The 26,353-nt window shown below is 38.1% G+C and overlaps 1 protein-coding gene across 2 annotated transcripts; it reads left to right on the forward strand.

Annotated features, from left to right (window-relative positions):
• The first annotated feature begins 14,402 nt into the window (after positions 1–14,402).
• On the forward strand, positions 14,403–19,049 carry LOC122758398 (corticotropin releasing hormone binding protein). 2 transcript variants are annotated; one of them, XM_044012560.1, is made up of 7 exons: positions 14,403–14,559; positions 14,776–14,869; positions 15,267–15,424; positions 15,764–15,974; positions 16,677–16,840; positions 18,161–18,278; positions 18,362–19,049. In XM_044012560.1, exons 1-7 carry the CDS (start codon positions 14,470–14,472, stop codon positions 18,514–18,516), a joined length of 990 nt encoding a protein of 329 aa, XP_043868495.1. In that variant the 5' UTR covers positions 14,403–14,469; the 3' UTR covers positions 18,517–19,049. The 2 variants fall into 2 exon arrangements, with proteins under 2 accessions (XP_043868495.1, XP_043868496.1); XM_044012561.1 differs by having other exon boundaries at positions 14,824–14,869.
• Positions 19,050–26,353: the final 7,304 nt, after the last annotated feature.

Here is a 26,353-nt window from a genome sequence, read left to right on the forward strand (position 1 = left end):
ATACTATGAATTTTTTGAGTGATTTTGTACGTCATACTATACTATGACTTTTTTGAGTGATTTTGGACGACATACTATACTATGACTTTGTTGAGTGATTTTGGACGACATACTATACTATGATTTTTGACATTTGACGACATATATATGGACGACATACTATACTATGACGTTTTGAATTTTGACGACATACTATACTATGACTTTTTTGACCGATTTTGGACGACATACTATACTATGGCTTTTTTGACCGATTTTGGACGACATACTATACTATGACGTTTTTGAGTGATTTTGGACGACATCCTATACCATGACTTTTTTTTGTCAAATGTTTGACAACAGACAATCCTGTATTTAACATTTAAAAGCAATGTTTAACATTGAACATCTTCACGTTATCAAATTGGGCCCTCGTTAAAAAAACTTTGGACAACCCTGTTCTAAAACCTTCAAGTTTTAAAGGTTCAATCCACCCGAAATCGGCAGCAAGAAGCAGGCACGATCAAAATTTCGCCTCAGAATTTTCTAGTTATTTATTCTATTGCTAAAGTTCGTATTTAACTCTGGAAAGTGTGGCATAATAAAGTAATTCTATAGTAAGTGGTGTCTGGTTGGTTATTGGAGGTATTGGATTGTTGCTATTAAGACACATCACAAGTACGAACGATCAACAGGAATAAACATACATGCTTTGTTTTCAACTCGGAAATTAAGTTAAGAGAAGCCCATTTAATTTCACACAGTATTTATAGGTTTAAGTCCCCTGATCTTAAGTGACAGTGAAAACAATATTTAGCAGATAAAGCTCTTTTTACACAGTAACATACAAGTCTGTTTCATTTTTACTGGCTCTCGTGGGACCAATGTCTTAATGAGGAACAGCTGGACAAGAAATTCCAACATATTCATCATTGACGGGCAGAAAAAAAAAATTGAGGAAAAATCCAGGAAAAGTTAACTCTTCATTTGACAGCTTGGATGTTCTGGGCAATAATTCAATAACAGTATGTATGTCAGTATGATTATGAGGTTAAATATACGGTATCACAACATAATGTTTAAGCTCTGTTTTTTTCTGTTTCTTTGATGTTTACTCAAAAACTCTCTTTTATGGAGACACAGTTACTGTGCAAAAGTCTCTTTGTTGTTTTTGTGTTGGTCAAATGCTGTGATCAGTTGTATTTGGACTGGAATGATGACTGATAGCTGTGTATGTAAAGCTCAAGCTTGTCTTCAATAAACCTGGAGTATTCTACCTTTTTCACAGCAGATATTTGTCCACATGGAGAAGAAACCCAGGTTTCCTAGAAACATTAAGTAGGGTTCCACTCCAGGTTTTGTGCTGTTGTAATATTTTAAAACATATTTAAAATGTTTCCCATACTGTCTGGTTATGTTACATTAACCCTTTATCATTTTGTTACCGTAATTATGCAATGGTTTGTGCTATGGGAAAAATTGCGAAATTTCCGAAAGCTGAGAAGTTGCACGTCAAAGTTATTACGGTAATTTCACTCGCAGTGTTGACAGAAGCTGGCGAATCAGCGTCTTTGTCGCAATAAAGGGAAAAATTGTTGAAATTTTTTTGGCCTGTTTTTGGACATTGAGACAAAAAACTTTTTATTTGATACTGTTCAAATTTCAAATTGAACATGCAAAATCTGGTGCTCAAGTACAACTACTTTTAAAAAAAAGAATAAAACTTTTTTCTTCATTTTAAATTGTTAATAAACTATTTTAACATGCAGTAAATTATAAATAACTGCCAGATATTGAAAGTTATTCTGGAAAATGAGCAAAAGCACTTACTCACAGGAGATTTTCTGTCCCTTTTATGATTAAGATAAGCAAAAAAATACATTTTAAGGCTTTGATGTTAAAGGGTTAAAACAACAAATCTAACTTTTTTTAAATTGTGACAATGTATTAGTAGCATATAAGTTATTAGAATATTCATGTATATAACATGAGTAACTTTAACCATTAGTTTACTCTTTTCTTTTTTAAGCTTATGCTAAAGCATGTACATTTTATCATGCTGTGCACACAACCAGACGTCAATATCATTTTAATAATGATATATTTGATTTGAAATGGTATTTTCCTGCAGGCTGTATACCTACTTTTTATCCTTCAACTAGCTGAAAACATATTAATTCATATTCAAATCAATCTCTTCCCAACACAACTTATGGTCTGTGTGCATTAGTGTGTGTTGAGACTGTAGACAGCCCCCTGGTGGCAGTGACAGGCCTCACACACACCGTGATGAGCAGCTCCTTATCAAAGCAGCGGCACATTCAGGCTACATGAGTTCACTGCCACAGCTGTGCTGTGCGCTTACATCGCCACATCTTTCTATAGGCTGTATTTATAGACTACAACAGGCAACTAAAGCCTGGCACATGACAAATACGAAATTCCATTGGCTGTCAAAGTGTCTAACTGTCACCGCTCACCCCTCGACTGTTTTACCTGCATTGTTTGAGCAGTGGAGAGTGTCAACAGGCCTCCTCATGTGGGTTAGGTTGTAGTAAACTGACAGAAGTTGAATAAATATTTGTCTTTTATAGCTGCAGCTCAGTAGGAGACAGAAGCTAATCTATTTTTAGATAGTAGGACCTGTCAGAGTACATAACCTGTGCACTGTACGGAGGCTGCAATATTGTTTTCCATGACACAACAGCACACTCTTCTTTAAACTCCCCTTCACTTTCATCTATTGTAACACATTTCTATTGATTTTTTCCCCCCCCATGTTCATTATCACTTACTTGCAGGCTGTATAAATAAAGTTTGTTTTATAAAGCATATAAAGCATTTGTGCCCTTATGAAGCCATAATGTCCTACCTTCTGTGGTCCATTTCCAAATGAAGCACTCTCCACTCTTGTTGACAGTCCACTCATGTTTTAAAGCCACGGTGATTTAAGTCCTTCAGATCAATAACAATGAGGCACAGAGTGTGAACAACCTACATATGTCTAGTCCATACATATACATATATATATATATGTATGTATATTATAAACAGCTGCTGTTTGAGGTGCTAGGGTCCCACTGGTACCGAGCTGGTAGTAGAAGTTGGTAGAAGTGTCGGCCCCTGAACTTCTTAACCTCCTGCTGCTGCTGCTGCTGCTGCTGCTTCCTCTGCTGCTGCTGCTGCTGCTGCTGCTGCCTCCTGCACAGACTCGGTGTCCGTGCGGCCCTAGTGTCCTCAGCTGCTGCTGAATGACTGACCTGAGCTCAGACATCAGCACACATGGACTGAGACTACACAATAAACAACTGCCAACGATAAACACAGGTGGAGATGCCACTGCAGTCAACTTTATTAATTAATACAATGACAAAATAAATCAGCTATGAGACAAATCACTTTTATACAAAACTGTATTTTACAAAGTTATATTATGACACATGATAGTAATATTATGGCAATACCATGTGATTTCCACCGTAAACATTACTGTTTTAATGCCGGCCTTATGTGGACTGAGGTGGTTGTTTTCCTGGATGTTGTGCAGCACTTTGAGGTGCATTGCCTTGTATCTAAATTGCTATACAAATAAAGTTTGATTAACAGTGAAGAAAAGTATGTGGAACACAAGGGAGAATGAACTTCAACTTTAAAATTAAGCACTTATCTGCCAAGACACTGATGGTACCTTGTATTATTAATATTTTTATTGGTATTATTTTTCTGTCATCATAATAATGGTACTTTTACTTTAGTAGAACATTTTAATACACTTTCCATCTACATAAGTTCCATATACCTACATGATTTCCCATGTTCAATCTTTGTTTATACTGTAAATATCAAGCCCATTCTGGAAACTGTCTACAATCTACATTCTATTCATTCTATTTGAACTGTTTTGTAGTCTTAGTGTTAATACCTTTATATGTTGTACTTATTGTACGTGTATTATTTATTATCTTTATCTTTACTGTCTTTGCTGCTGTGACAATGTACATTTCCCCACTGCGGGACTAATAAAGGACTATCTTATTTTAAGATTAGCATTTTAGCTTACTGGTAATAAAGTTTTCTTCAATTATTTCTTGATTTTAAGAAAAACAGAATAATAAGTCTAAATAATAAGTCCTTCACTGACTCTTTGTGTTTCTTATTCACTGTGATAATGTTCCTAAAGTAAGTCTTTGTGTTTACAGTACTTTTATCTGTTAAATGTGAGCATCCATGACATAAAGGACTGTAACCATGGTGACAGTGATTCAAAATACAACACACTTTATCAACACTGTAGAGACACAGCAACTCACTATATGACTGTAAAAAAGAGCAATTAGCTCCCTCTTGTGGTCGATGAGGGAGATTCAGATGCATTAACTTATATAACCAGTGTACACTGTATACTGTGTGTTACAGGTGGTTTATGGTGTCAGTCTACATTTTTGTTAAATCAGTGAGAAATAATCATATTTTTTTGTATTTTGATGTTGTGTAGATCGCCATAGATCGCCTTTGTAATTGCTTTTTATTTTAATAGGGATTGTACTTATTGTGTAGTTTCCTGGCTGGCCAGCAGAGGGCGTGCAAAGTACAGCAGGTAAGATGAGCACTACAAACTGAGCTGAAGGGTCTTTTCTTTTCTTTTCTTTTCTTTTCTTTTCTTTTCTTTTCTTTTCTTTTCTTTTCTTTTCCTTCATCTGTTTAAGCAAACACTATTAAACTTGAAAGTCGATCCTTTCCCTCACGTTAAAAATGAATATCTGACTGAGATCACAATAAATTGATGGGTGAATGTCGGTCATGAATCTTTCAATTGTTATAGGCAAAAGTGAATACAGTGACAAACAATACTGTAAATATCACCACGCAGCTGCATGTTAAATCAAACAGGAAATGAATAGTGAGCAGATCCATATTTTTTGTTTTTTTCAATGGAATAATAAAATGAAAGCTTTTGTGTGTTCATCATAATTCTGTATACAGGGAAGACACACATGAGGCTAAAGACGCTGAATCCTGTTTACCAAGGAGCCCGGGATTTCATTCTCTTCTGCTCAACTTGCAGGATTGTGTGTAGCTTACTCTGTTATGACATAAGCAGGCCTTTGTTTCCCTAAAGCTGAATTATGCATGGATGGACTGAATCCTTTTTACCACAAATACAAGAACACGCACACACACACACACATGCATGGTGCAGGTTGCTTATGTTACACTTTGATGCATGTAGGAGGACTTTTGCACTCGCTCGTATGTTGTGTTTGTCCATTTCTGCGTAAACATGAGGTCTAAGGTCACGGGGGGTCTGTCGCATGAGGATTTCATTTGTGCATTTAAAAAAAAATCAATCAATAAATAAACAAAAAGCAGCCGTCAGTTCGGAGCGCTCAGGGCAGCGTGCGGAGAAATGAAAACCAAAAAAGATGTATTATATATTCACATGGTAGGTTTTCACTTCTCTCTCCACATCCCGGGTCGCCTCCAGGCAGCAGGTTTATTATATTGCAATTCAGTAATAGTTGAATGCAAAGTACAATAAAGCTGAAATATTAAAGGGATAGTGGTATTTTGGAACTGGGACGTGAAGACGTGCAGAGGCCTGCAACAACAAGGGGAAAACTGAAATGTACGAGTCGGTCAGTCTCAGATGACGCTGAGATGTGAATGTGAGTTTTAGAATCTCTTTTCTTGAGTCAAAATATCAATAACGTAAAGTCTCTCTCTATCTGTCTGAGACACTGACTGACCGGACTCTCTGATGGACAGCGCGACTTTAATCTCAACACGATATTCCGACTTTATTCTTGAATTTTTGAGTTTAATTTCAACGTGTTGCGTTTGAAGTCTACGTACCGAGATTAATCTCGGCAATCCCTCGATCTCTTTTTGGCCCGAAATACTCCGTCATAGAAACGGCTGGTTCAGGATTTTTGAAGTGTGTGAGTCTGAGTCAGACAGGTTTGTGCTCAGGGAAAATCTCCAGTCATCCATCCATTTCCTAGCGCTTTATCCTCCACATAAGGGTCTGGGGACAGTTCGCCAGTCCATCATATGGCTACATATACAGACAAACAACAATCCACTGTCACTCATCGTCAATTTAGAGTGTCCAATTTACCTAATCCCCAAATCTGCATGTTTTAGGACTGTGGGATGAATTCGGAGAACCTGCGCACAAACAGGGAGAATAGGCCTTTGTTGTGACTGGGTCATGAACCCAGTTCTTCTTGCTGCAAAGACAAGAGCGCTAACCACTACACCAACCGTGTGGCCCCAACAAAAGACTCACATGCTAAAATATTCAGCTTAAGTTTACGACATCTTAAGATTCCATTTGCCCTCTTGGAGTTGGATTAACCTTCTCTGACTGGGAAGTGAACTTTGTGTCACTTCACAAATCACTCACTCCCCCACACCAAAAGTCCAGCATGTATCTCTTAGAATTTAATATAAAGTTTTGCTTTATTGTCACACCAATAATATATACAGCTCTCAGACAAAGATCATTGTTGCAGGCGTTCCATCTGCATGTCTGAGGGAAGCTTCACGGTGATATGATCAAACCTGGACATGTTTGAGTGTCAACACATATTGACAGTTCGCCGTCTGATAAGAAACGCAATTTTCTTACAACGCACAACACGGAGAGACACCTGGAAGACTGATGATTTAGGCGTGAATGACGACGTGAGCTCTGTTTATCTGTGTTTGGCCGAGCAATCTCACAGTCAAGCGTGACGGCGGCAGGTTCACGTTTGGAACGTTCGATGCCGTTATCTGTCTGCTGCCGTGATTTATTTCAGCTGTGAAATGAACTTTTGATGCCGACAGAAGTTTCTCCTGCAGAAAAATACAGGAGTATTGTAAGTGATGTTTTGATTGTTTGAAGTTGTTGTTTTTGTTTTTTTTTGCTATTTTAGTTTTCTGCAAACTATGGGAAACGTTATATTGTCTGAACATATTTTTATTTTTTACAAATACATTAATTTCTTATTCTAAAATCTAATCTAATAATAAATAATAATAAAAGTTAAGACTTAAACTAAAACCCTTAACTGCATGCAGACATTGATTTGAAGAAAATGTCTTAATTATAAAACTACAGAGTTCTCATTTAAATCTTTGTGCCGCATAAACCCAGCAAAGAAGTAGCTTTTGTTGGACTAGAACAAAAGCACAATTGTTCAGTCACTGTATGTACACTAAAAACTTTTGGGAGCTTTTGGAAATTTATATACAAAGGTCTGGACAAAAGATGGAAATCTGGGACAAAGACATTTTTTTTTTTAAATAAAAAACGCAGACTGTGTTTTTTTTGTTCAGTTAATTCTGTTATTAGGAAAAAAAGAAAAGAAGAGGACGGACTGCAAACCCAATTTTGAACATATTATTTAAGAAATTCTCCATTATGACACGACAGTTAAGAAGCAAACAAAACTATCTCATATTATACAGTTGAATTCATTTATTTGATTCACACACGTGCACCCCTGACATGAACGGTTCTGTGTGTCTAAATATAATTTTCTTATAAAAGTAATGATAATGTTATCATGTTATTTTCTGAATGTTATATTCAGAAAATGCAAGCTCACTTTTTAATCATGACATCACTGTTGTAGACTTTAAATCTGTGTTCACTTTATGTACAGTTCTTATTTTTACACTTATTTTATGCATATATGTTATTTTAGTCTCTTTGTAATATTTATATTTTTCTTATGTATATTTATACTTTTTTTTACAAAAGCATCTCTTTTTTACTTTTTACTTTATGCTGGTGTTTTTGAGTGGACAGCAAAGTAAGAATTTCATTGTACAGGGAAACGTGTTTCTTTACTGTGCATATGACAATAAACACTTTGAATCTTGAATCTTGAATCTTATGTTGCCTCTCGCTGTCAAGAAATGTTTCTGGTGCATCATCATAGAAGCAGTGCTGTACGTTGGTGAATCCAATATTAGAAACGTTAAGAGTGATAAATGAATGAGTCTTTGTGAGTGACGTGGCTGCAGGACTGCGCTGTTCCTGCAGTTTGTTCTGAAACTCAAACCCAGGCTTGGTGACGTGGGACACAGAAGCTCTTGCTTGGCTCTTTGTCTGCATGTGTTTGAATAGATAAGATTGTGTCTCGCCTCCTTCAACAAAAACCCTAGCTTCACCGTCTGTTGTTGTGACAGAGTAAATTTCATTCTTTACATTCATTATAATTTGGGAAACACTGACATTGCGCATCGCATTGTTCTAATGTGATATATATACACAGTCAAGCAGTCTCGTAGTGTTAAAATAGCAGCAAGTGAGTGAGTTTTCTCCTTTTCTATTTTTCTTTATTTTGTTTTGACTTTTATTTCTTAATTGTTTTTATTTTTATTCCTCCAATTCTTAAGGTCAAATGTTTGTTTCACGTAAAGCACATTGAGTTGCCTTTGTGTGTGAAATGTGCTATATAAATAAAGCTGCTTTGCCTTATAACTCTGACTTGTGTTAGAATAAGGAGGAGGACATCAGTGTTTGTCAGTCAGCCCTTCACTTTGTCTCAATCTATTTCCGTCATTAAAATGTATAGTACAGGTTGTTTGGAGTGTGTTTGTACTGTACACTGATTTTGTCAGACACATCACTGAATACTTGTGTGCTCTTTTAGCCGCTAAACAAAAGGCTCACATAATAAAATCTATGATATTTTAAGAATAGGTTTGCTGTTGAATCCTGTCATTGAACAGCCTTGAAGTGCTTCCTCTATCCAAAGAGAAAAATCCACATTTCTAAATCAGGGACACATACTGTATGTGAACTTGTATGTGTGTCCTGGTCTAAAAGCAAAAGACAGGCAGCAGATCTTTTAATATATCGAAGACTCACGATAGACTAAGTTGTACGAGGTGATCCTTTTTTAAGGGGCAAAATCGACCTGGTTTTTATTCTGTTTTGCCAGCAGCCGTGCGTTATCAGTGAGATCAAGTGTCTGGGTCCCAGGCTGCTCTCAGGGACAGAGGATAACTCATCGCTTGTTGTTTTATTCAATCGACAGAGAGAAATACAAGAACATGTAGCACTGCATAATATGCCATATATAATCTGAGATTGCAGGTAAAGTGTCACATCACAACTCTGTTACTAATATTATATTAGTACATGGAACAGTCACACAGTGGCGCGAGGACAGATCTTTCATTTTAAGAAAATAAAAACAAAATAAGAGAATAGGGGAATGAAATATGCAAATCAACAATCATTGAAACAGGAAAAAGACAGTATGATCAGTTATGTCGATCGTTATGACGCTGTTGTGCTGTCCCTGTAAGTCAGGAGTGCGGCCCTGGATCACTTGCTCTCTAAACATGCCTTTCTCAATGATTGTTTTTATTTTCTTTAAACAAACAAAAATCCGTACACGGACCGATCGCATTTTGGAGGCACTAAATGTGAACTAGGGAAAAAAAATTATATAATAAAGGTAATATGTAAACAAAGGTGAAATCCAATAGGACAAAAGGCAAAACTATGTTGCACCAAATTAACCGAAACAAGGTAGAAACATGTCACCGCCCACAACGGACAAACAAGTCCATTCAGACTATGGCCTCAACTCAACAGGAGGTCGGCCATTTTGAATTTGGCGTCCATATTGGCAATTTGAACCATCTCGTCTGACCAACTAAACACGTCAAAGATGAAAAGAAAGAGGGAGTGGCCTGTAACTTTGCCACATATGGGACAAAGAGATCCAGCCAGAAACCATCAGCACATAAAAACTAATTCAAGGGACATTACGCCACCTGCTGGAAGCATGGCGGCTGCAAGGACCTGCACAATGCTGCTTTAATTAATGATTGATTCTCTAATAACGATGTTTCCTCAAATACACGTGTTACACAACTGTGCCTGGTCTCTATCGCTTATTCTCTCCTTTCCACTCTCCTCTCCTTCACTAACCTCCTTTCTCTCCTCTCCTCTCTCTGAGCCCAACCAGCTGGGTCTGGTTCTGCTCATCGTCGGTCAAGTGCCTTGAGATGATGTATGTTATGGACTAGTGCTATAAATAAAATAACATTTAACAGAACAAAGTGTCCGTCATGTCATATGAAAGCATCTCCTCCCCCAGTTGCTACGACAAAGGCATTTGTATAATCTCAGTATAGGAGATATAAATTATGACAGATTATGCTCCACTAACAGGTGATGTGCACAACTTCCATGGGTGAGCATAGATCTGATGGAACCTAATGAAGCGTCATCACCAGCACTTAAGTGGTTTCAACTATTCAGCCGAACCTCTCAGGGCTTAATGAAAAGCTGCAGGCCAAATTTAAGTGGCCAAATTCACTCAGAAGCGGAATAACGTTCCCCAAATACATCGCGCTAGAGCGACAGGAAATAGTTTTTATGACTGCTCAGTGGACATGCCTGCACACAGCCGTGCATAATGAAAAGTGTGTTTTGATTTAAAATCTATGTCAACGGTATTTGACCATAGTGCTTTTGTTGTAATGGAAAACACTTTGGCCTTGTGAATAATCAGGCACATAAACAGCAGCTGACGCTTCTGACCTGATGGAACTGATGGTAAATAAAAAGCCAGTCGATGGGTTCATTTTACACGACTTGGATTGCGTCTAAAAACAGTGCAATTAACAATCTAACGAACTAAAACACACAAATTAATTTATAGCTGTCTTGTTTTGTTTATTAAAGCTGCAGTCCGCAACCTTTGTTGATTTTTAACGTTATTATTCTGTCTCTGTTTGGCCTTCGTGAAGAGAAATGATGCAACGGTAATTGTCTGTTGCATCCATCTGAAAACAGGCTCTTGTCCAGCAAGACTATCAGACCTGAGTGAGGGAGCATTAGTGTGTATACACCAGCAGAGCTTCACTTTTAAGACTTTTCTGACACACAATGGAGAGGTTTTAAAACACCGCGGAGTGTTTTAGCCACTAAGTCGCAAGCCAATACTGATTATTAATTATTATTTTATTATAATTATATTCCGTGATAGAGCTGAACATGTTTATTCTCTGGTTTAGCAGCTTCGACACAGTGGAAAGTTTGCTCAAAGCGGGAGTTACTGGCGACCCTGAATTAGAAAAACAACATAAACAAACACAAAATATTCCCAAACAAACAAGACATTTCGAAACCAGTGGAAATGTCCTGCAGGACCGACTGTTTGCGACGCGCTGGTTTGCATGCCGAACATGTTGTGCTTTGATTCCAGTGGATTTTAATAGTGTCTATAGCTGAAAGGGTTCATTATGCTTCCAACGACGCGCTCGTTCAGTCGTTGAGAAAAAGGAAAAACATAAAACAAAAACAAGTTGCACCTTAGGACTTGAAGACTGATGCAATCTTTCCAAAAGGAGCTGCAAGCAGTTAAAGTATTTTATTTTTTTTGATGCTTTATTTCAATCAGAACTATTATTTAAGTTTATATTTTCCCGTTTGCCCCGTGGTTATGTTTTTAATGAATTTTCCACCCCATGATTGGTTACGTTTATAAACACACCGGGACACAGAGCTTATCTCGGGCGACATTATTTTATAACGCTCAGCTCCTCACAGAGTGTGTGTGTGAGTGTCGGTTACACCGAAGGCCCCACTCTCTGCATTTGAATGGACTGACCTTTTCAGCAGCCTGAGGCACCCGCTCACCTCGGGGACTGAGCGCAGACAGGTGCAAGACGGGTACGCGGCGTCCTTGACTCGTGGAAACGTCTCTGGTGGCAACACCGACGTATTCGACAATCAGCCATTTGACTTGGCTAATTCTGAATGTTAATTTGTTTTCGCCGGAGTCTGGTTCATAATCATCCACTGACTTTGTGCTCAATTTGTCACAAGACGTTTTTTCAGATTTATGGCCTTAACAGTTTATTGTTCACATTTAACGTCTTCGTCGCCTGGATTGACATCAGAGAAGTAAACATACACTGCTGTCTAATATGTAAACTTCCCATTATTCAGTATAAAGCTGTAGTGCGTAACCTTTAAATGTAAACACATGACCAGTACACTTGTAGATCTTGTGTCACAGGAAGTGATTTGTTTTTGTGTCATCACAGAGACCAAACAGAGGCATAATAATAAAATTAATATTAAAAAAACAAACAAAGGAAATAACACACTGCCACTATTACACACACACACATACGTTTGCGCAGCACTCTTAGTGAGGACCTTAACTTTTATTCTAACCGTAACCTTTAACCTGTACACTTACCCTAAAACCAATCCTCAAAAAGCTCTTTTAAGGGGTAACAGAATGTGAGGACCACCCAAAAATGTCCTCACTCCCTATTTGTCCTCACAAAGTCTCCCTCAACGTTCCATCCCACTGTAGAAAAAACTCCTCATCTGCATCTGTATGTTCTTCTCATATTCACATACTTCATTTTCTTCATTTCATATCCTGCAGATCCATCAGGTCCTCTGTCCAGCACCAATTACTCTGGAGTTATTAAAAACAAACAATCCATCTTATTGTCTCAAATCCAATGCGGACATTTAAAAATTAAAAAGGTTTTGTTAGACAATAGGCGGCGCCGGACTGATCTCCTGTGAGCAGGATCTGTCAGTGATGAGAGTTCTGATGGGGATGCTTCACGGTAACAGATGCAGGAGGTGGACAGTGGGGTATTAGAGGAAGAGAAGAGGAGGTAATCAGTCGGCATTCTGAATGTATGACCGCAAACACAAAGGGGAAACAAAACCTTTGTTGTTTATTCTCAACAGTGAAGAGAACACAAATGCCCTGTAGTGTAAACAACAGCAGGTTCATGACTCTCATTCACACACGTGACATCGTCTCTTTGGACTTCTTGAGTTCTGTATTCAGTCTTCCACAGGGTGTGTGTCTTCTTCACTGCTGAGAATGAACAGGTTTTGTTTTCCCTTAGTGATTGTATTCATACGTATGTCAAAATATGAAAAATGTCAAAAAATACACAGTGCAGTCATAGTATTTAGACATATATCATTAGAAAGGTTAAAACATTAAACATTTTGGCAGTCTGGAAAGCTAAGTCTAATTTCCAGTGCTTGATTTTGCAGGACTCCATATTTTGTGTTGCCTGTTTTTGAGGATTTGTGGAGTTTTGACAAAGAGGAACTGTGTTTTTTGCAAGAGTGGAAAAAGTGTAATATGTTTGTATAGTCAATCTAATCTAATTATTATTATTTTGTATTTATTTCACATGATCTATTTTCACTGTTGTTTCTTTTTATAGCTATGGGAAATAAATAATTTGGCTTGACTAACAATAAACACAACATAAACATTAAATAGTTTGGCTTGACTAACAATAAACACAACATAAAACAGCATTGTACAGTGTTCACCGCAGCTATGAGGAAAAGCAAATTCACTCAGCACCAGCACCAAATGACTGACCTTGACCTTTAACCCCACCAGGCTATTCTCATTATAATTATGCAAACATCGTCTTTGTTTTCATACTTACTGTTTTCATTATGGCCCCATTAGAGTAAGGCATTTATATTTTCTGCTGTGCATTTAGGGCTTTGGTCGTGTGATAAATCACTGTTGCTCAAAATAGTTAATTCATAAAAATCTTTGCAGTTTTTACTGGCGTCTTGTGGTTTTTGCAGCAGCAGATTTTGGCTGTGATTTAAATATCTCAGAGATTGTTGCTATCAGTATTCTGGGACATATTTAACCAAACTGAGTGCTTTTTGGTTTTTTTCTTACAAGCAACTAAATGGAGTTTTTGACAAAAATTAACTCAAACTTGCACACACATACGAAAAAAAAGGCGTAAGCAAATGTCGATTTCCAGGGTGCGGAAGAGTATTAGTGAAATTGAAATTCCTGCTGCTTTATTTTATCTTTTTACATGTGGCCCCAATACTCTTCCGTACCAGGGCCCCCCAGTAGTGTGTGGAAAATAGAAAATGAAAAGATATTAAAGAAATCAAGATATCTTTAGATATACAGGTGAAGATCGGTTATTTAGTGCACATTTACACATCTGTTCTAAGTTTAAAAAACAAAGTCATTAAACTGGTTTACTTGATTGATCAGTATCAAGTTCAGTATCACTGCTTAACCTAATAGTCCTAATTAATAAAGGTGTTACTAATAGTCAAGTATTGGCTCCTCCTCTTAATTAAAATCATTGATCAGTTATTCATTGATCATGACATATCTCATTTAGGCTGTTTCATCTTCTTTTGGCATCATCACCATCATCTCAGTGTGTGTGTGTGTGTGTCACGCATGTCCATCCTTGCTCTCGTCACAAGCACGCAATTGGCTGTGTGAGGGAGGGGTTTGTGGGTGAGGTGGGGGAGAAGATCCACGGTGGGTGACAGCGTCGTTACTCGTTACTGAACTTGTTCCTATAAAAAGCGGCTCCGTGGCGCAGAGAGGCTCAGACTTTTCCCTCCTCCTCTTCAGCAGCAGGTGCGCACTTCTCCACACACGCACACACACACACACACACGCACTTCACTTAGAGTCAGTGATGCGCGTCATGGAGCGCACTTTCCGCGGGCAGCTTTTCTTGCTGGTGCTGTGTTTGTCCGTCCTCAAGGGAAATTCCAGATACATCGAGGTGAGTGTCGAGGTTATATATATATATATATATATATATATATATATACATATACACACACACATATATATATATATATATGTGTGTGTGTATATATATATACATATACACACACATATATATATATATATATATATGTATATAGATAGATATATTACGCACACTTTGAAATGAAGTTGCTGCTCAACTTTGTCTTTTATTTTGTTTCCTCTTCAGAACAACGACATCTCAAGAGATGAATTATTTTCACTTTTCACTTCTCAGCTCAAGAGAGAAACACCTGAAGAGTTAATATATCGTCGTCCTTTACGTAAGTCAAAGACAATGATGTTCGTCTCTTATGAAACTGTTGGAATTTATATAACATGAAACTTTTATTCATAACAGTAAGAATAATAATAATAATAATAATAATAACATAGTTGCTTCTGTCATTACACTCAACAACAATAGAGTCAGCCAATTATTACTAATAATAATACTCATAATTATCTGAGAGTAATGCACTGTATGTTGTGATTGGGTGTTAATGTGGATTTAAACCAAATTACATTATAATATAACATAAAATGTAGTTTTACTGATGTAAAAAGCATCAAAGTATAAAGTAAAAAGGTTCACAAGTAAGAAAAAAAAATAAAGGCAGGTTCTAATGATGATTAAAAATGTTAATCAGAAATTAAAATGCATGTGGATGTGTGTCTCAGGTTGTCTGGACATGATCGCAGTGGAGGGTCAGTTCACCTTCACCACGGCGAACCCTCAGCTCAGCTGTGCTGCTTTCTTCATGGCAGAGCCCAGCGAAGTGATCAGTGTGGATTTAGACAATGTGGACATCGACTGCAGTGGAGGAGACTTCATCACGGTAAAAAACAAACACCATCTGGTTGACTTATAAAAGTCCTCATGTCTATTCTTATATCCTGTGGAATAGAGATCACTTATACATATATAACGTAAGAGTTGTGATAAAAATGTGAGTTTGTTTTTGTGTAACTGGTGCAGCCTGTGGTCACTTGACTTGCCCGACTAAGCTTCCCGATTAGACGAAAAGCCCCTTTAACATAAGGCAATTACATGGACATATTTACTTCAGGTGACCTCCTCCATGGCTGCACACCGATGCTCTCCACATGTCATGATGGTCTGAGTGTAACGTCCTCACTTCCGCCTCAATGTGTCCTCCCTGTGTCTCTGTGTGAAGGTGTTTGACGGCTGGGTGGTGAAAGGAGAGAAGTTCCCCAGCTCCCACGATCACCCTCTGCCTGTGAACGAGCGCTACGTGAACTACTGTGACACGGGAGCACCGAGGAGGAGCGTGCCATCCTCTCAGAACGTGGCCATGGTCTTCTTTCGCATTCACAACGCCGGCAGCAGCTTCACGTTGACGGTCAAGAAACACATCAACCCCTTCCGTAAGTACGGATAGTCCTCAAAGCTACGAAATGCATACATGGCACACAAAAGTTGAGGTTTCACGTGTGCGGAGATTAGTGGCCCAGCAGGAGGCAGGAGACCGTGTTTATGGACCTGGTCCATGAACACAATGTAAATTACTGCTATTTTTTTTCAGTTCTGTGTTAAATTTGTAGATTTTAAGTGATTATCACATGAGATACCACTAAAATATAAAGTATTTGTAATATGTCTAACACAAGGACGTGAAGGCTAATACATAAATTACTATTATTGAAACTAGGTCAGGTGTACTGCATAAAAACGCAGTTTTGTTTCAAACTGCAATTTCAATTAGAAGCTGATAAATTGTTAAATTGTTACATTTAACTTTACAATATCAGATGTAAATACTGCAAAAAGCTAATTGAGTTTCCATGATTTAAATGCTGATGCATCCATTTGGTATTGTAGATTGGTTTTCTACTATCTGGCTTTTGTCACATTTGTCTTGTTTATTTCGTTGCATCTTCTTGAAAATAGATTGTGTTTTTAATAACATGCATAAAATGGAGGTCATGGAACATGCTATTGAAAAGAATTCAAAATAATAAAAGCTGTTATACGAATACGGCAACTACAACTATTTAGTTTTACTTAAACTCAAACCCAAACGACACGTGGAGACCGTGTTGGTAACATCCTTTACTGTCTCTTTGCAGCCTGTAATGCCATCTCCCAGTCACCAGAGGGCAGTTACACAATGGTGATCCCACAGCAGCACAGGAACTGCAGCTTCTCCATCATATATCCCGTGGAGATTGACATCTCTGAGTTCAGCCTGGGACACAGCAACCACAACAACAACGACGACAACTTCCCCAAGGTGAGCAAAAATCATTTACTCAGATACTGGTTTCTCTGCATCTGATTCTTCTCACACAATAACGTCCATCCGAACAGACCATAAGATTTAGCACTTGTATTCACACCTGTGTGAGTGACACGTGGAGGGAGACAAGCAGAGTCTGGAGGAAATGTGCTTTTGCGTTGGGCTCTGAAGATGCATTCAGGGCACACTGAGTGTATTCAGACATGTATTTAGAGTTTTGCAGTATTGATCGTTTCAATTAGGAGGAGGAATGTTACTACTGGGACAAATTTGTATGATACACATTTTTACTGACAGACTTGTTCAGCAGCCAAATACAGACATTTGACTCGTATTCACCTCAGTTCTAAACAGCTTTTGTTGTTTGTTTGTTATTTTTACTCAAACCCAGGGAGAACATTTGTAAAGTTGCATCTAAAGAGACGTTTGTCAAGTCAGCCAGTTGAAGTGAAGTCGTCGTGTTGCAGCCATTTTTGACAGGAAATCAAAATGTAAACACTCAACTCATTAATGGCTCAGTTCCATTTAGCTTCCACAGTCTCGGGCTGCATGCTGGTTCGCTGTCGCGCCGTCCTGACGTCCATGAACCTAACAGAGCCCTCGTTAATGTCATGTGTAACACCTGCGCTGCCACACATGATGCCACTTAAAGTAATTAAGTAATTAATGATAGCACAATGTTTAGCACAAATACATGCTATCAACTTAAAGGTAAAGTTCACCTCTTTTTTTGAAATAGTGGCGTTTTATGTTACGTATGCAGGGCCAGCTGTTACATACAGTAGACAGAATTCTTCTTGAAAGAGGAGACAGGAGAATGAGGACATCATTGACATGTTGTTTTGATGTGAAAATCTGTAACATTGTAACTGTATGCAATATTTGCAAGATTTGAAAGTAACTCAGCTCCAGCACTGTTTTGCTTATGTAAACGTGTTCGCGGACGAAGCATCGCTACATCCGTCCTCTCACAACACAGCAGACAACATGTTGGTCTTCTGTACCTCATATGGCTGCACAATGGTTATTATTATTAGATTAAGGTTAAATTTGGTCAAATTGGTAAAACATGTTCTGTTTGAAAACAGCCCGATATATTTTTTTTCATGGAAAACGACCAGTTAAGATGCAAAAACATTCATTGTGATCAATTCCAAAAATCGCATCTTGCAAAACAATACGATTGTTTGACGATCTCGCGTTAAGAACTGTGCATCAAACACATTCACAAACTAAAACTATCCCTTTAATTGAAGATCACTCCCCCGAGTCTCTTTTGTGAGTGCCGTGTCTGAAAGGTGTTCTTCTCTTCAGAGATCCCTGCCTGGATGTACAGAGACAGAAGACTTTGTGCAGCTGCTGGGAGGGCGTGGCCTTGACACGTCCAAGCTTCTGACCATCACAGACTTCTGCACGTCCTTCACTGGTGCCAGTGAGTAAACACACCCGCTCACTGCCTTTGATGAGACACAACTACAGGTTAACACTAATTTCCTTTCTTTGTTTCCCCCGCAGCGCATATGAAGGTTGGTTGTGATAACACAGTGGTGAGGATAGTGTCCAGCGGGAGGTTTGTCAGCCGCGTGACGTTCAACTACCGGCTGCTGGACAGTCAGGAACTTCAGACGATCAAGCTTAACAACGTGGAGGATTTCTGTTTCAACAACTGATAACAGCAGGACTGCAACATGACACATGTATCACATGACGGCAATTGTTTTTTTTATTGATTTCTTTAAAGGCAGCAGATCTACCTGGCCAGTCCCTCTCATTAGACAACACTCATTAAATCCAAAGACAATAAGAACTATATGGAAAATATGTGGCAACACAGATAATACGATATTTTGTTATTAACTCAAAATCTCAGCAGATTTTCTTTCAGCTTTAAATTTTTTTCCTTATTTCTGCTAAATAAATTGTATTGAAGTGTCCTTTTATGTTCAATGGAGCTGCATTTTTTTCTGTTTATTTGTCTTCAATAAGATTGTTAAGATTCCCTTATGTTGGTATTATGTCGTGGGTTCGTCAACATTCCTGACAAGGAATGGTGCTAAAAAAATGAAAGTTGCCTTCTGATTATTTTGCTGAACGATGTTTGAAGGGTGATATGTATTTCCGTGTGATAAATACAACTATTCATTGTCATTATGCAGTTTGTATAAAGCCTTTTTGTAATAAAATTATACTGCATGACAAAGCACGCCACGGTGCCTGTGTTTTCCATCCATCCGACCACACCACTTATCATTTGATCCCAAATGACAGTACGACAGTTTCAGTTGTGTCAAAAAATATAGACATATTAAAACATAAAAAACACACTTAAAACTTTCCAGATACTGTAATCTATAATTCTAGCAGCAATAAATGAAAATATAAAAATAAATATATATATATATATATACATATATTTATATATATACATATATATATACATATATTTATATATATACATACATATATACATATATATATATACATACATATATACATATATATATACATACATATATACATATATATATACATACATATATACATATATATATATATACATATATACATATATATATATATACATATATACATATATATATATATATACATATATACATATATATATATATACACATATATACATATATATATATATACACATATATACATATATATATATATACATATATATATATATATATATATATATATATATATATATATCAGATAACCATTCATTCATCTATTTTCTACCATTTTATCCTCATGTTCCAATCTCAGCTAACATGGGGTGCACCCTGGACAGTTTGCCATCGCAGGGCTACACATATAGAGAAACAACCATTCACTCTCACATTCACAGCTATGGTCAATTTAGAGTGTCCAAATTTCCCTAATCCCCATATTGCATGTTTTTGGACAGTGGGAGGAAGCCGGAGAGCCCGAGAAAACCCATGCACACACACAGGGAGAACATGTAAACTCCCTTGTTACAACCGGGGGCTCGAACCTGGGTCTTGCTGCAAAGACAAGCGTACACCAACCGTGTGGCCCACTATATCAGATATATATATATATAACATATTTTCTATATATAGCATATTCTCCTTGCTCAAGAAATTCCGGCAACCATTCCTGTGTGTCCTGTGCACTGCTCCATTAAATTACTTTGAGTTCATCAGTTCCAGTGGAGGACCACATATGGGAGGTATTTACTTCTCCACCTTCCCCAGTCTGCTTGTGTTTGCTCAGTAGTGTACTGTAATGAGGACAATTCTTACTGTTGTTAAAAGGACTTCAAAAGGCCAATTTTCCGGGTCATTATAAAACAATGAAGTGATGGCCACCATCTGGCTTTTGTATGTTACTGAAAACTCTCTGTTAATAATTAGCGAACACGCATGTGCGGCTCTGCCTTTTTAACCTTCACCAGCGCGGACAACAATGTTCAGCATTCAGTGGAAGTTCAACAACAGACACATGTACAAATAAATAAATAAATAAACCAGTCAGTCACAACATAGTTTCATGTTGTGGTAGATTGGTGCACTTTTGACCTGCTAAAATGGGAAACAAAATTAAACTATAAAACAGGTTTTAATTCATAAAGTATTACTGATGTTTCCAAATCAAAGCAAACCATGGATTTACAACCAACCACAGTCACTGTGTCCTCACATTTAAGCATTTAGCGGACACTTTTATCCAAAGCGAATAAGCTACATAGAATAAGTCTTGGAAAGAACTCCACTAGATAGGAACAGTGGACTGATATCGAGGGTGAGAGTGCTGAGGTGGATCCAAGTGCAGAAGGAGGCGGTAAGGTAAGTGCTAGGACAGAAGAAGAGCTTCTTGAATCAAGAAGCTCTTCCAAGAGCATCTTCTGTCCTGTCTGTCCTCAAGAATCTTGAAGATAGACAGGGACGCCACTGTTCTGGTAGCACTCAGTAGGTGGAAGCGTGGAATGACACATGCATACTCATTAAAAGCCGAACTTTCCTCCATAAACTCATTCATTAAAATAGCGCACTCAAAACCTATAAATATGTTTACGAGACTGTTAAAAAATCAGACTCCAAATGTGTTGGTGGTGTCCAACAATGAGTTGGGATTTGCTTGAAGACAAGGATATGACCACAAATGAGATTCTCACATCACAAGGACGGAGAGAACACAAGTCCTCTGCTGAATGGGAACATGTGGAGCTCCGGAACAAATAAACACAATGGAAACTTGACAAACCACAAAATGCAGGATGAAAAAGTCATGTCAAGTCAAGTCGATGTGTTTTATTGTCATTTCCACCACATTCAGCGTTTCAACAGGATCACGCTGGTGCTACATTCATCAGTGTAAGACAGCAGAGACAATCACAACAGTCGGACATTACAGCGACTTGTAACAGAGCGCTAGTATCTGTCGGCTATGTTCAAAGTAAGTGAGGTAGTTTACCATGATGGTAAAAAAGCAGTAGGTAAAAGTGCAAGAGTGCTGCAGGTGCAGTGTGTAATGTGCAAGGACGCGTCAAGTTTTGTTTAATAGTCTGACAGCTTTGGGGTTATCGTTGTTGTATTGAAATGACATTACATTTTAGATTTAGCGTTTATTAGACACATCATCTGTACGATAAAGCTTGTGGTTCTCCTGAGGCGTTAACCATCCATGATGTCACCGAGGTTGTGGGAGAAGCACGCGCCTTTTCATCATCTCTTCGGATGTGGAATGACAACTCTGGTATGAAACTCCCCCCACTGTCACAAGCGAGAGACGAGCAGGTGATAGATGTGAAAATGATGGCTGGAATGGCCCAAACCAATGGGGCGACTGGTGATTGAAAGCCTGCAGGTGTATTATCATTGACAGACACCTGCAGCTATAGTTGAGGATGAATGGACGCATGGTCTTTGTGTGTGTGCGTGCGTCTGAGGACCTTGTCAGGACCAGTTGTCCTCATGGAGACAAAAACCATGGTAAAAAGATAAAAACTTAGACATGAACTGGTTATAGTTAAGTTTAGGGCTTCGTTTAGGCTGTCCAAATTAATGGGGATCAGTGTGAGTCCTTAAAAGGTTAGCTGTGTGTGTATGTGCAGACATATTGTAGTGGTATTTAATTGAGTATAATTTGAATAACGGGAAGAGAATGTGGATACAAAGCAGATGCACAACTGTCTGGTTGAAGTATAAAGTAACAATATTATTTTCCCACTGCCATGTGACAATTAATTTTCCTTTTGTCTTCAACGGCCCCAAAACAACGTCAACTCCTAATAGGATCCAGATTGACCAGCTTGCCTGTTACCACCCTCAGCTGCGGGCCTTCATTCATTTACTCTGACATAAATCTCAAACAATATGATCGAGAATAATACTTTCTTTGATAGAGTAAATGCCACATTTCCAAGGGTTTAAAGGGCCAATGTGTAACATTTGGGATGGTTTATTGGCAGGAAGTGATGTTTGTATAAGTGTACAATCACTTAAAAATAAAAGTTGTCATTTGTAACCATATAATAAGCATTTTATGCAGGTATTTATGTGCATACGTATAAAAGACAAGGGCTTAAAGTATGTCATTTAGGCAAGGGCCTTGTTTTACAAAGGCAGACATTTTGTGTTGCCATGTTGCCATGACCACATGTGGACGTTTTGTGTTTTAAAAGCAGAAGCTTACGACTCAAATGAAGAATAAAGACATCATTTTTGGAACGTAAAGGCCACGGTGGACGTCTGTTTTACTGTGTTACGTCATGTGTACACTCAAAATAGCAAGTAGGACATAACTGAGCAGCAGCAGAAAGTGATTATGAGTGATGTCGTTTAAGGTCAGTCAGTGCAACTGTGGCTTAGTAGGACCAGTGTCCAGCCAGCATGCCCATAAATGTCATATTCAAGCTGACAGTATAGGTTTCCATGGTTTGCATACATGAGCTTCCCAAGCAGGGCCCATGTTACTGAGACCATAAAGGACCTGCATAATCTGCCCTCTTCCCATTAAATACCCACTTATTACCCTAAGAACTAAAGCCTCTTTTCCACCTCTGCACGGCACAGTTATTTTGTGTTTCCATTAGCGATAGTACCTGGTTCCTTTTTTTAGTACCTGCTCTGGAAAGGTTCCAAGTGAGCTGAGCTGACACTATGTGTGACATCATCAGACTGCTGGCCACTGACTGGTCAGATGATTCAGTTACACTGAAAACAACTGCTCTACATGTCACTAGTCACTAGTTTGTGTGTGTCGTGTGTAAAACAACAGACAGACCTGTGTTGGATCCATATTGGCAGCCCTAATTATAACCCTTATGCTGGCCAGGTTCTATATTATATGACAAATGTCAGTCAGTCAGTCATCATCTAACCGCTTTATCCTCCACCAGAGGGTCGCGGGGGGTGCTATATCGCGGGGGGTAGCCTCAGCTACATCGGGCGATAGGCGGGGTACACCCTGGACAGTTCGCCAGTCCATCGCAGGGCCACACACAGATAGAGACAAACAACCATTCACTCTCACACTCACTCCTACGGTCAATTTAGAGTGTCCAATTCACCTAATCCCCACACTGCATGTTTTTGGACTGTGGGAGGGGCTCGAACCCGGGTCTTCTCGCTGCAAGGCGAGAGTGCTAACCACTAAACCACCGTGTGGCCCTATATGACAAATGTAATTCACCAAATTAATCTATAAAATGTCACAAGTAACCTATTTAAGTGGCAGGAGAGACATCATGTTTGGCGTCACGCTGCTGTTGGTGAAGCCTCTACATGTTCACAGATGGTCTTCTGCAAACCCGAGTTGGAACGAGTAGTTATCTGAGTTACTGATGCATCTCTGTCATTTCTTTATCAGTCTGATCTATGGCATGAACAGCGCATTGTGGTTCAGAGAAGTGCTGCTCACAGTATATTTTCTCTTTAACAGACGATTAGAGCGGCAACAATTAATCGATTATTAAATGTCAAAGCTTTTTTCATGATTAAAACAAGATTTTTAGTTGTTCATGCTTCTTAAATGTGAGTATTTTCTTAATTTCTTTCTAGAACGTCGTCACTTCCAAGATTGACGGACACCGATCAACATTTTTTAAGGTTTTCTGATATTTTATGGACCAAGCGATTAATCGATTATGAAAATAATCGTTAGTTGCAGCTCTACAGACGATTCTCACACACAAGAGATGAGATAGATTGCAGCAGATCAGCAGTTTCTGAAATACTCACACTGGCACCAACGATCATGCTACATTTTAAGTCTTCTATCTATTCTATACATGTCTTAAATTGTCTGCAGAGTCCTGGTCCCAAATATAATAACACTATTATATGAAAGGTGACGATAGTAAGGGGCTGCTTTGTTGTGACAGAGTGAGAACTCCATCACAACGATGACGGCACTATTGAACTTCTTTACTTCTCTAATACTCCACAGATTGAAAAAAAAAAATCAAGCATGACATTTGACTATGCCCTTTCTGAGAGGGGAAAATTATCAATAATTTGTCAGTCACTCAGCAGGGGCTTAGAGCAGATACAGACACTCAATAATGTCAGTGCAGGGCCTGCCTCTCAAAACATGTTGCATGTTTTTTCTGAGGAGCAAATCGTCTTAATTCTGTTTCGGTTTTCTTTAGTTTGTGTTTTTTTCGCCAGAGAGTCATCCGAGACTTGACCTGGCAACCCTCGAACCGGCTGACACCCCGACTCTCCTGACTGCATGGCGCTTCATACATTGTGTTTTATGCTGACTTGTATATATATATGTATATATATATATATACATATATATATATGTATGTTATATATATGTTGTTTTTATTTATTTCCTGAAATGACAAGAGGCCACAAAATGCATTGTGGGGAGCTGTAATGAAGGTAAAGTGCGACTGAAAGAAAGACTTTCAATGTAATTATGACCTCATAATTGTGGTTACTCAGTAACACAGCTGTCTGCAGATGGAGCCGCCAGTCGTAGCCGAGCAGCCGATCAAAAGCTTGTGGGTGAAGTGAGACAGGCTTTAGATGCAGATAGTATCTGCATACAGTACACTGAGGGTTTTGCAATAAAGACGCAAGGCGATAAAAACAGAGACAAAAGTTGCTCCTGGTCTAATGTAGATAGTCTATATTATATGAATTTTTTTTTTTAAATGAACCTCAGTCTCATTGTTATTATTGCGACTATAATTAGAGACAAAAATAATAAAAATGTTTTTGTCCCAAATCTGCACTTACAACTCACTAATATTTTCACACTCGATTAATCTGTTGATTATTTTTATAGTTTTTACAAAAGACTTAAGTCAAAGTATAGAAAAAAAGTACATGACATTTACTGTACTTCAGTATCAAAGGTAATTTACGACAGTAGCTTAGGTTGTGGGTTTGATTTAGTCTACAGATGTAGATACAGATGTATCCTTGGGAAAGACACTGACGGCAGCATGTGAATGGAAGACAGAAAATTCACTGCATGTAGATGTGATTATGTGAGTGATTTGGTGTGAACGGGTGAATGACAAAACTGTAGTGTAAAGCAATTCATTAAGACTAGAAACTCTCGATATAAATACAGACCATTACCAACTCTTCTTCTGATTTTAATTGGTAGTAGCGAGTAACGAGGAAGGTTAGGGGAAATGTAGTGGAGTAAAAGTAAAAGTTGCTCGAAACGTAAACAACAAAGTAAAGCGCAGATATTTGGATCGTATACGTATTTGTACTTCGATACATTATAGATGACACAGATGAACAAAGACAGGAAGTGAAACATCTAACCCACTAACATCAACTCCAAAAAAAAGTCAAAATGTTTTACAAGTGAAAAACGATGTTCCCACAAAACAAATCTGTGTTTTCATTTATTTTCAGAAATTCGCTGTCGGCAACTGGACTTGCTTGAGTTAAGAAGAGAAGACTTCTTCAGTTCTGATTATTTTCAGTTCTCTCAGTGTTTTATAAATAAAGCTATTGTTTTTTTTTGGTGTTTTTTAAACGTTTTATAAGAATAAAAAAATCTATTACATTTAGAAATCCCCAAAACTCCGATTAAAAACCCTTTTTCATGTAGACTTTTTTATTGCTGCCCCCAAGTAATGGAATTGTTTACCCATTTAAATCAAATCTGTCCCCACAATTGAACATTTTAAATCACCTTCAAAGATCCATCACTTCTCTCTGGCCTTCTCTTCATCATGAGAACATTTGATTTGCACGGACGCTACTTTTCATCGTGAGTTACTGTGTTTTTATGTTTGTGTTACTTTTGCCTTGTAAAGCACTTTTGTCAACCCTGGTCATTGACACTGTATCTTAACTCTTAAACACCTAAGCCTCAAAATGTCCGCCTGGACTTTTTTGTTTGCTTATTTTAACTATAACAGGGTCAGAAAGTGTCCTGTAAGTGCTTTTGTCCATTTTTCCCAGAATAACTTTCAATATCTGGCAGTTATTTACAATGTACTGTATTAAAATAGTGTATTAACAATTTAAAACAAGGAAAAACAAACAA

The sequence above is a fragment of the Solea senegalensis genome, linkage group LG21, assembly GCF_019176455.1.
Source record: "Solea senegalensis isolate Sse05_10M linkage group LG21, IFAPA_SoseM_1, whole genome shotgun sequence".
Classification (NCBI taxonomy): Eukaryota; Metazoa; Chordata; class Actinopteri; order Pleuronectiformes; family Soleidae; genus Solea; species Solea senegalensis.

Bases quoted from the DNA above. Each gene is read 5' to 3' on its own strand.
- LOC122758398 (XM_044012560.1), top strand. From the start codon at position 14,470: ATGCGCGTCATGGAGCGCACTTTCCGCGGGCAGCTTTTCTTGCTGGTG. The intron at 14,870-15,266 runs GTAAGTCAAAGA...TGTGTGTCTCAG, and splicing joins AATATATCGTCGTCCTTTAC to GTTGTCTGGACATGATCGCA. The intron at 18,279-18,361 runs GTGAGTAAACAC...TTTCCCCCGCAG, and splicing joins CACGTCCTTCACTGGTGCCA to CGCATATGAAGGTTGGTTGT.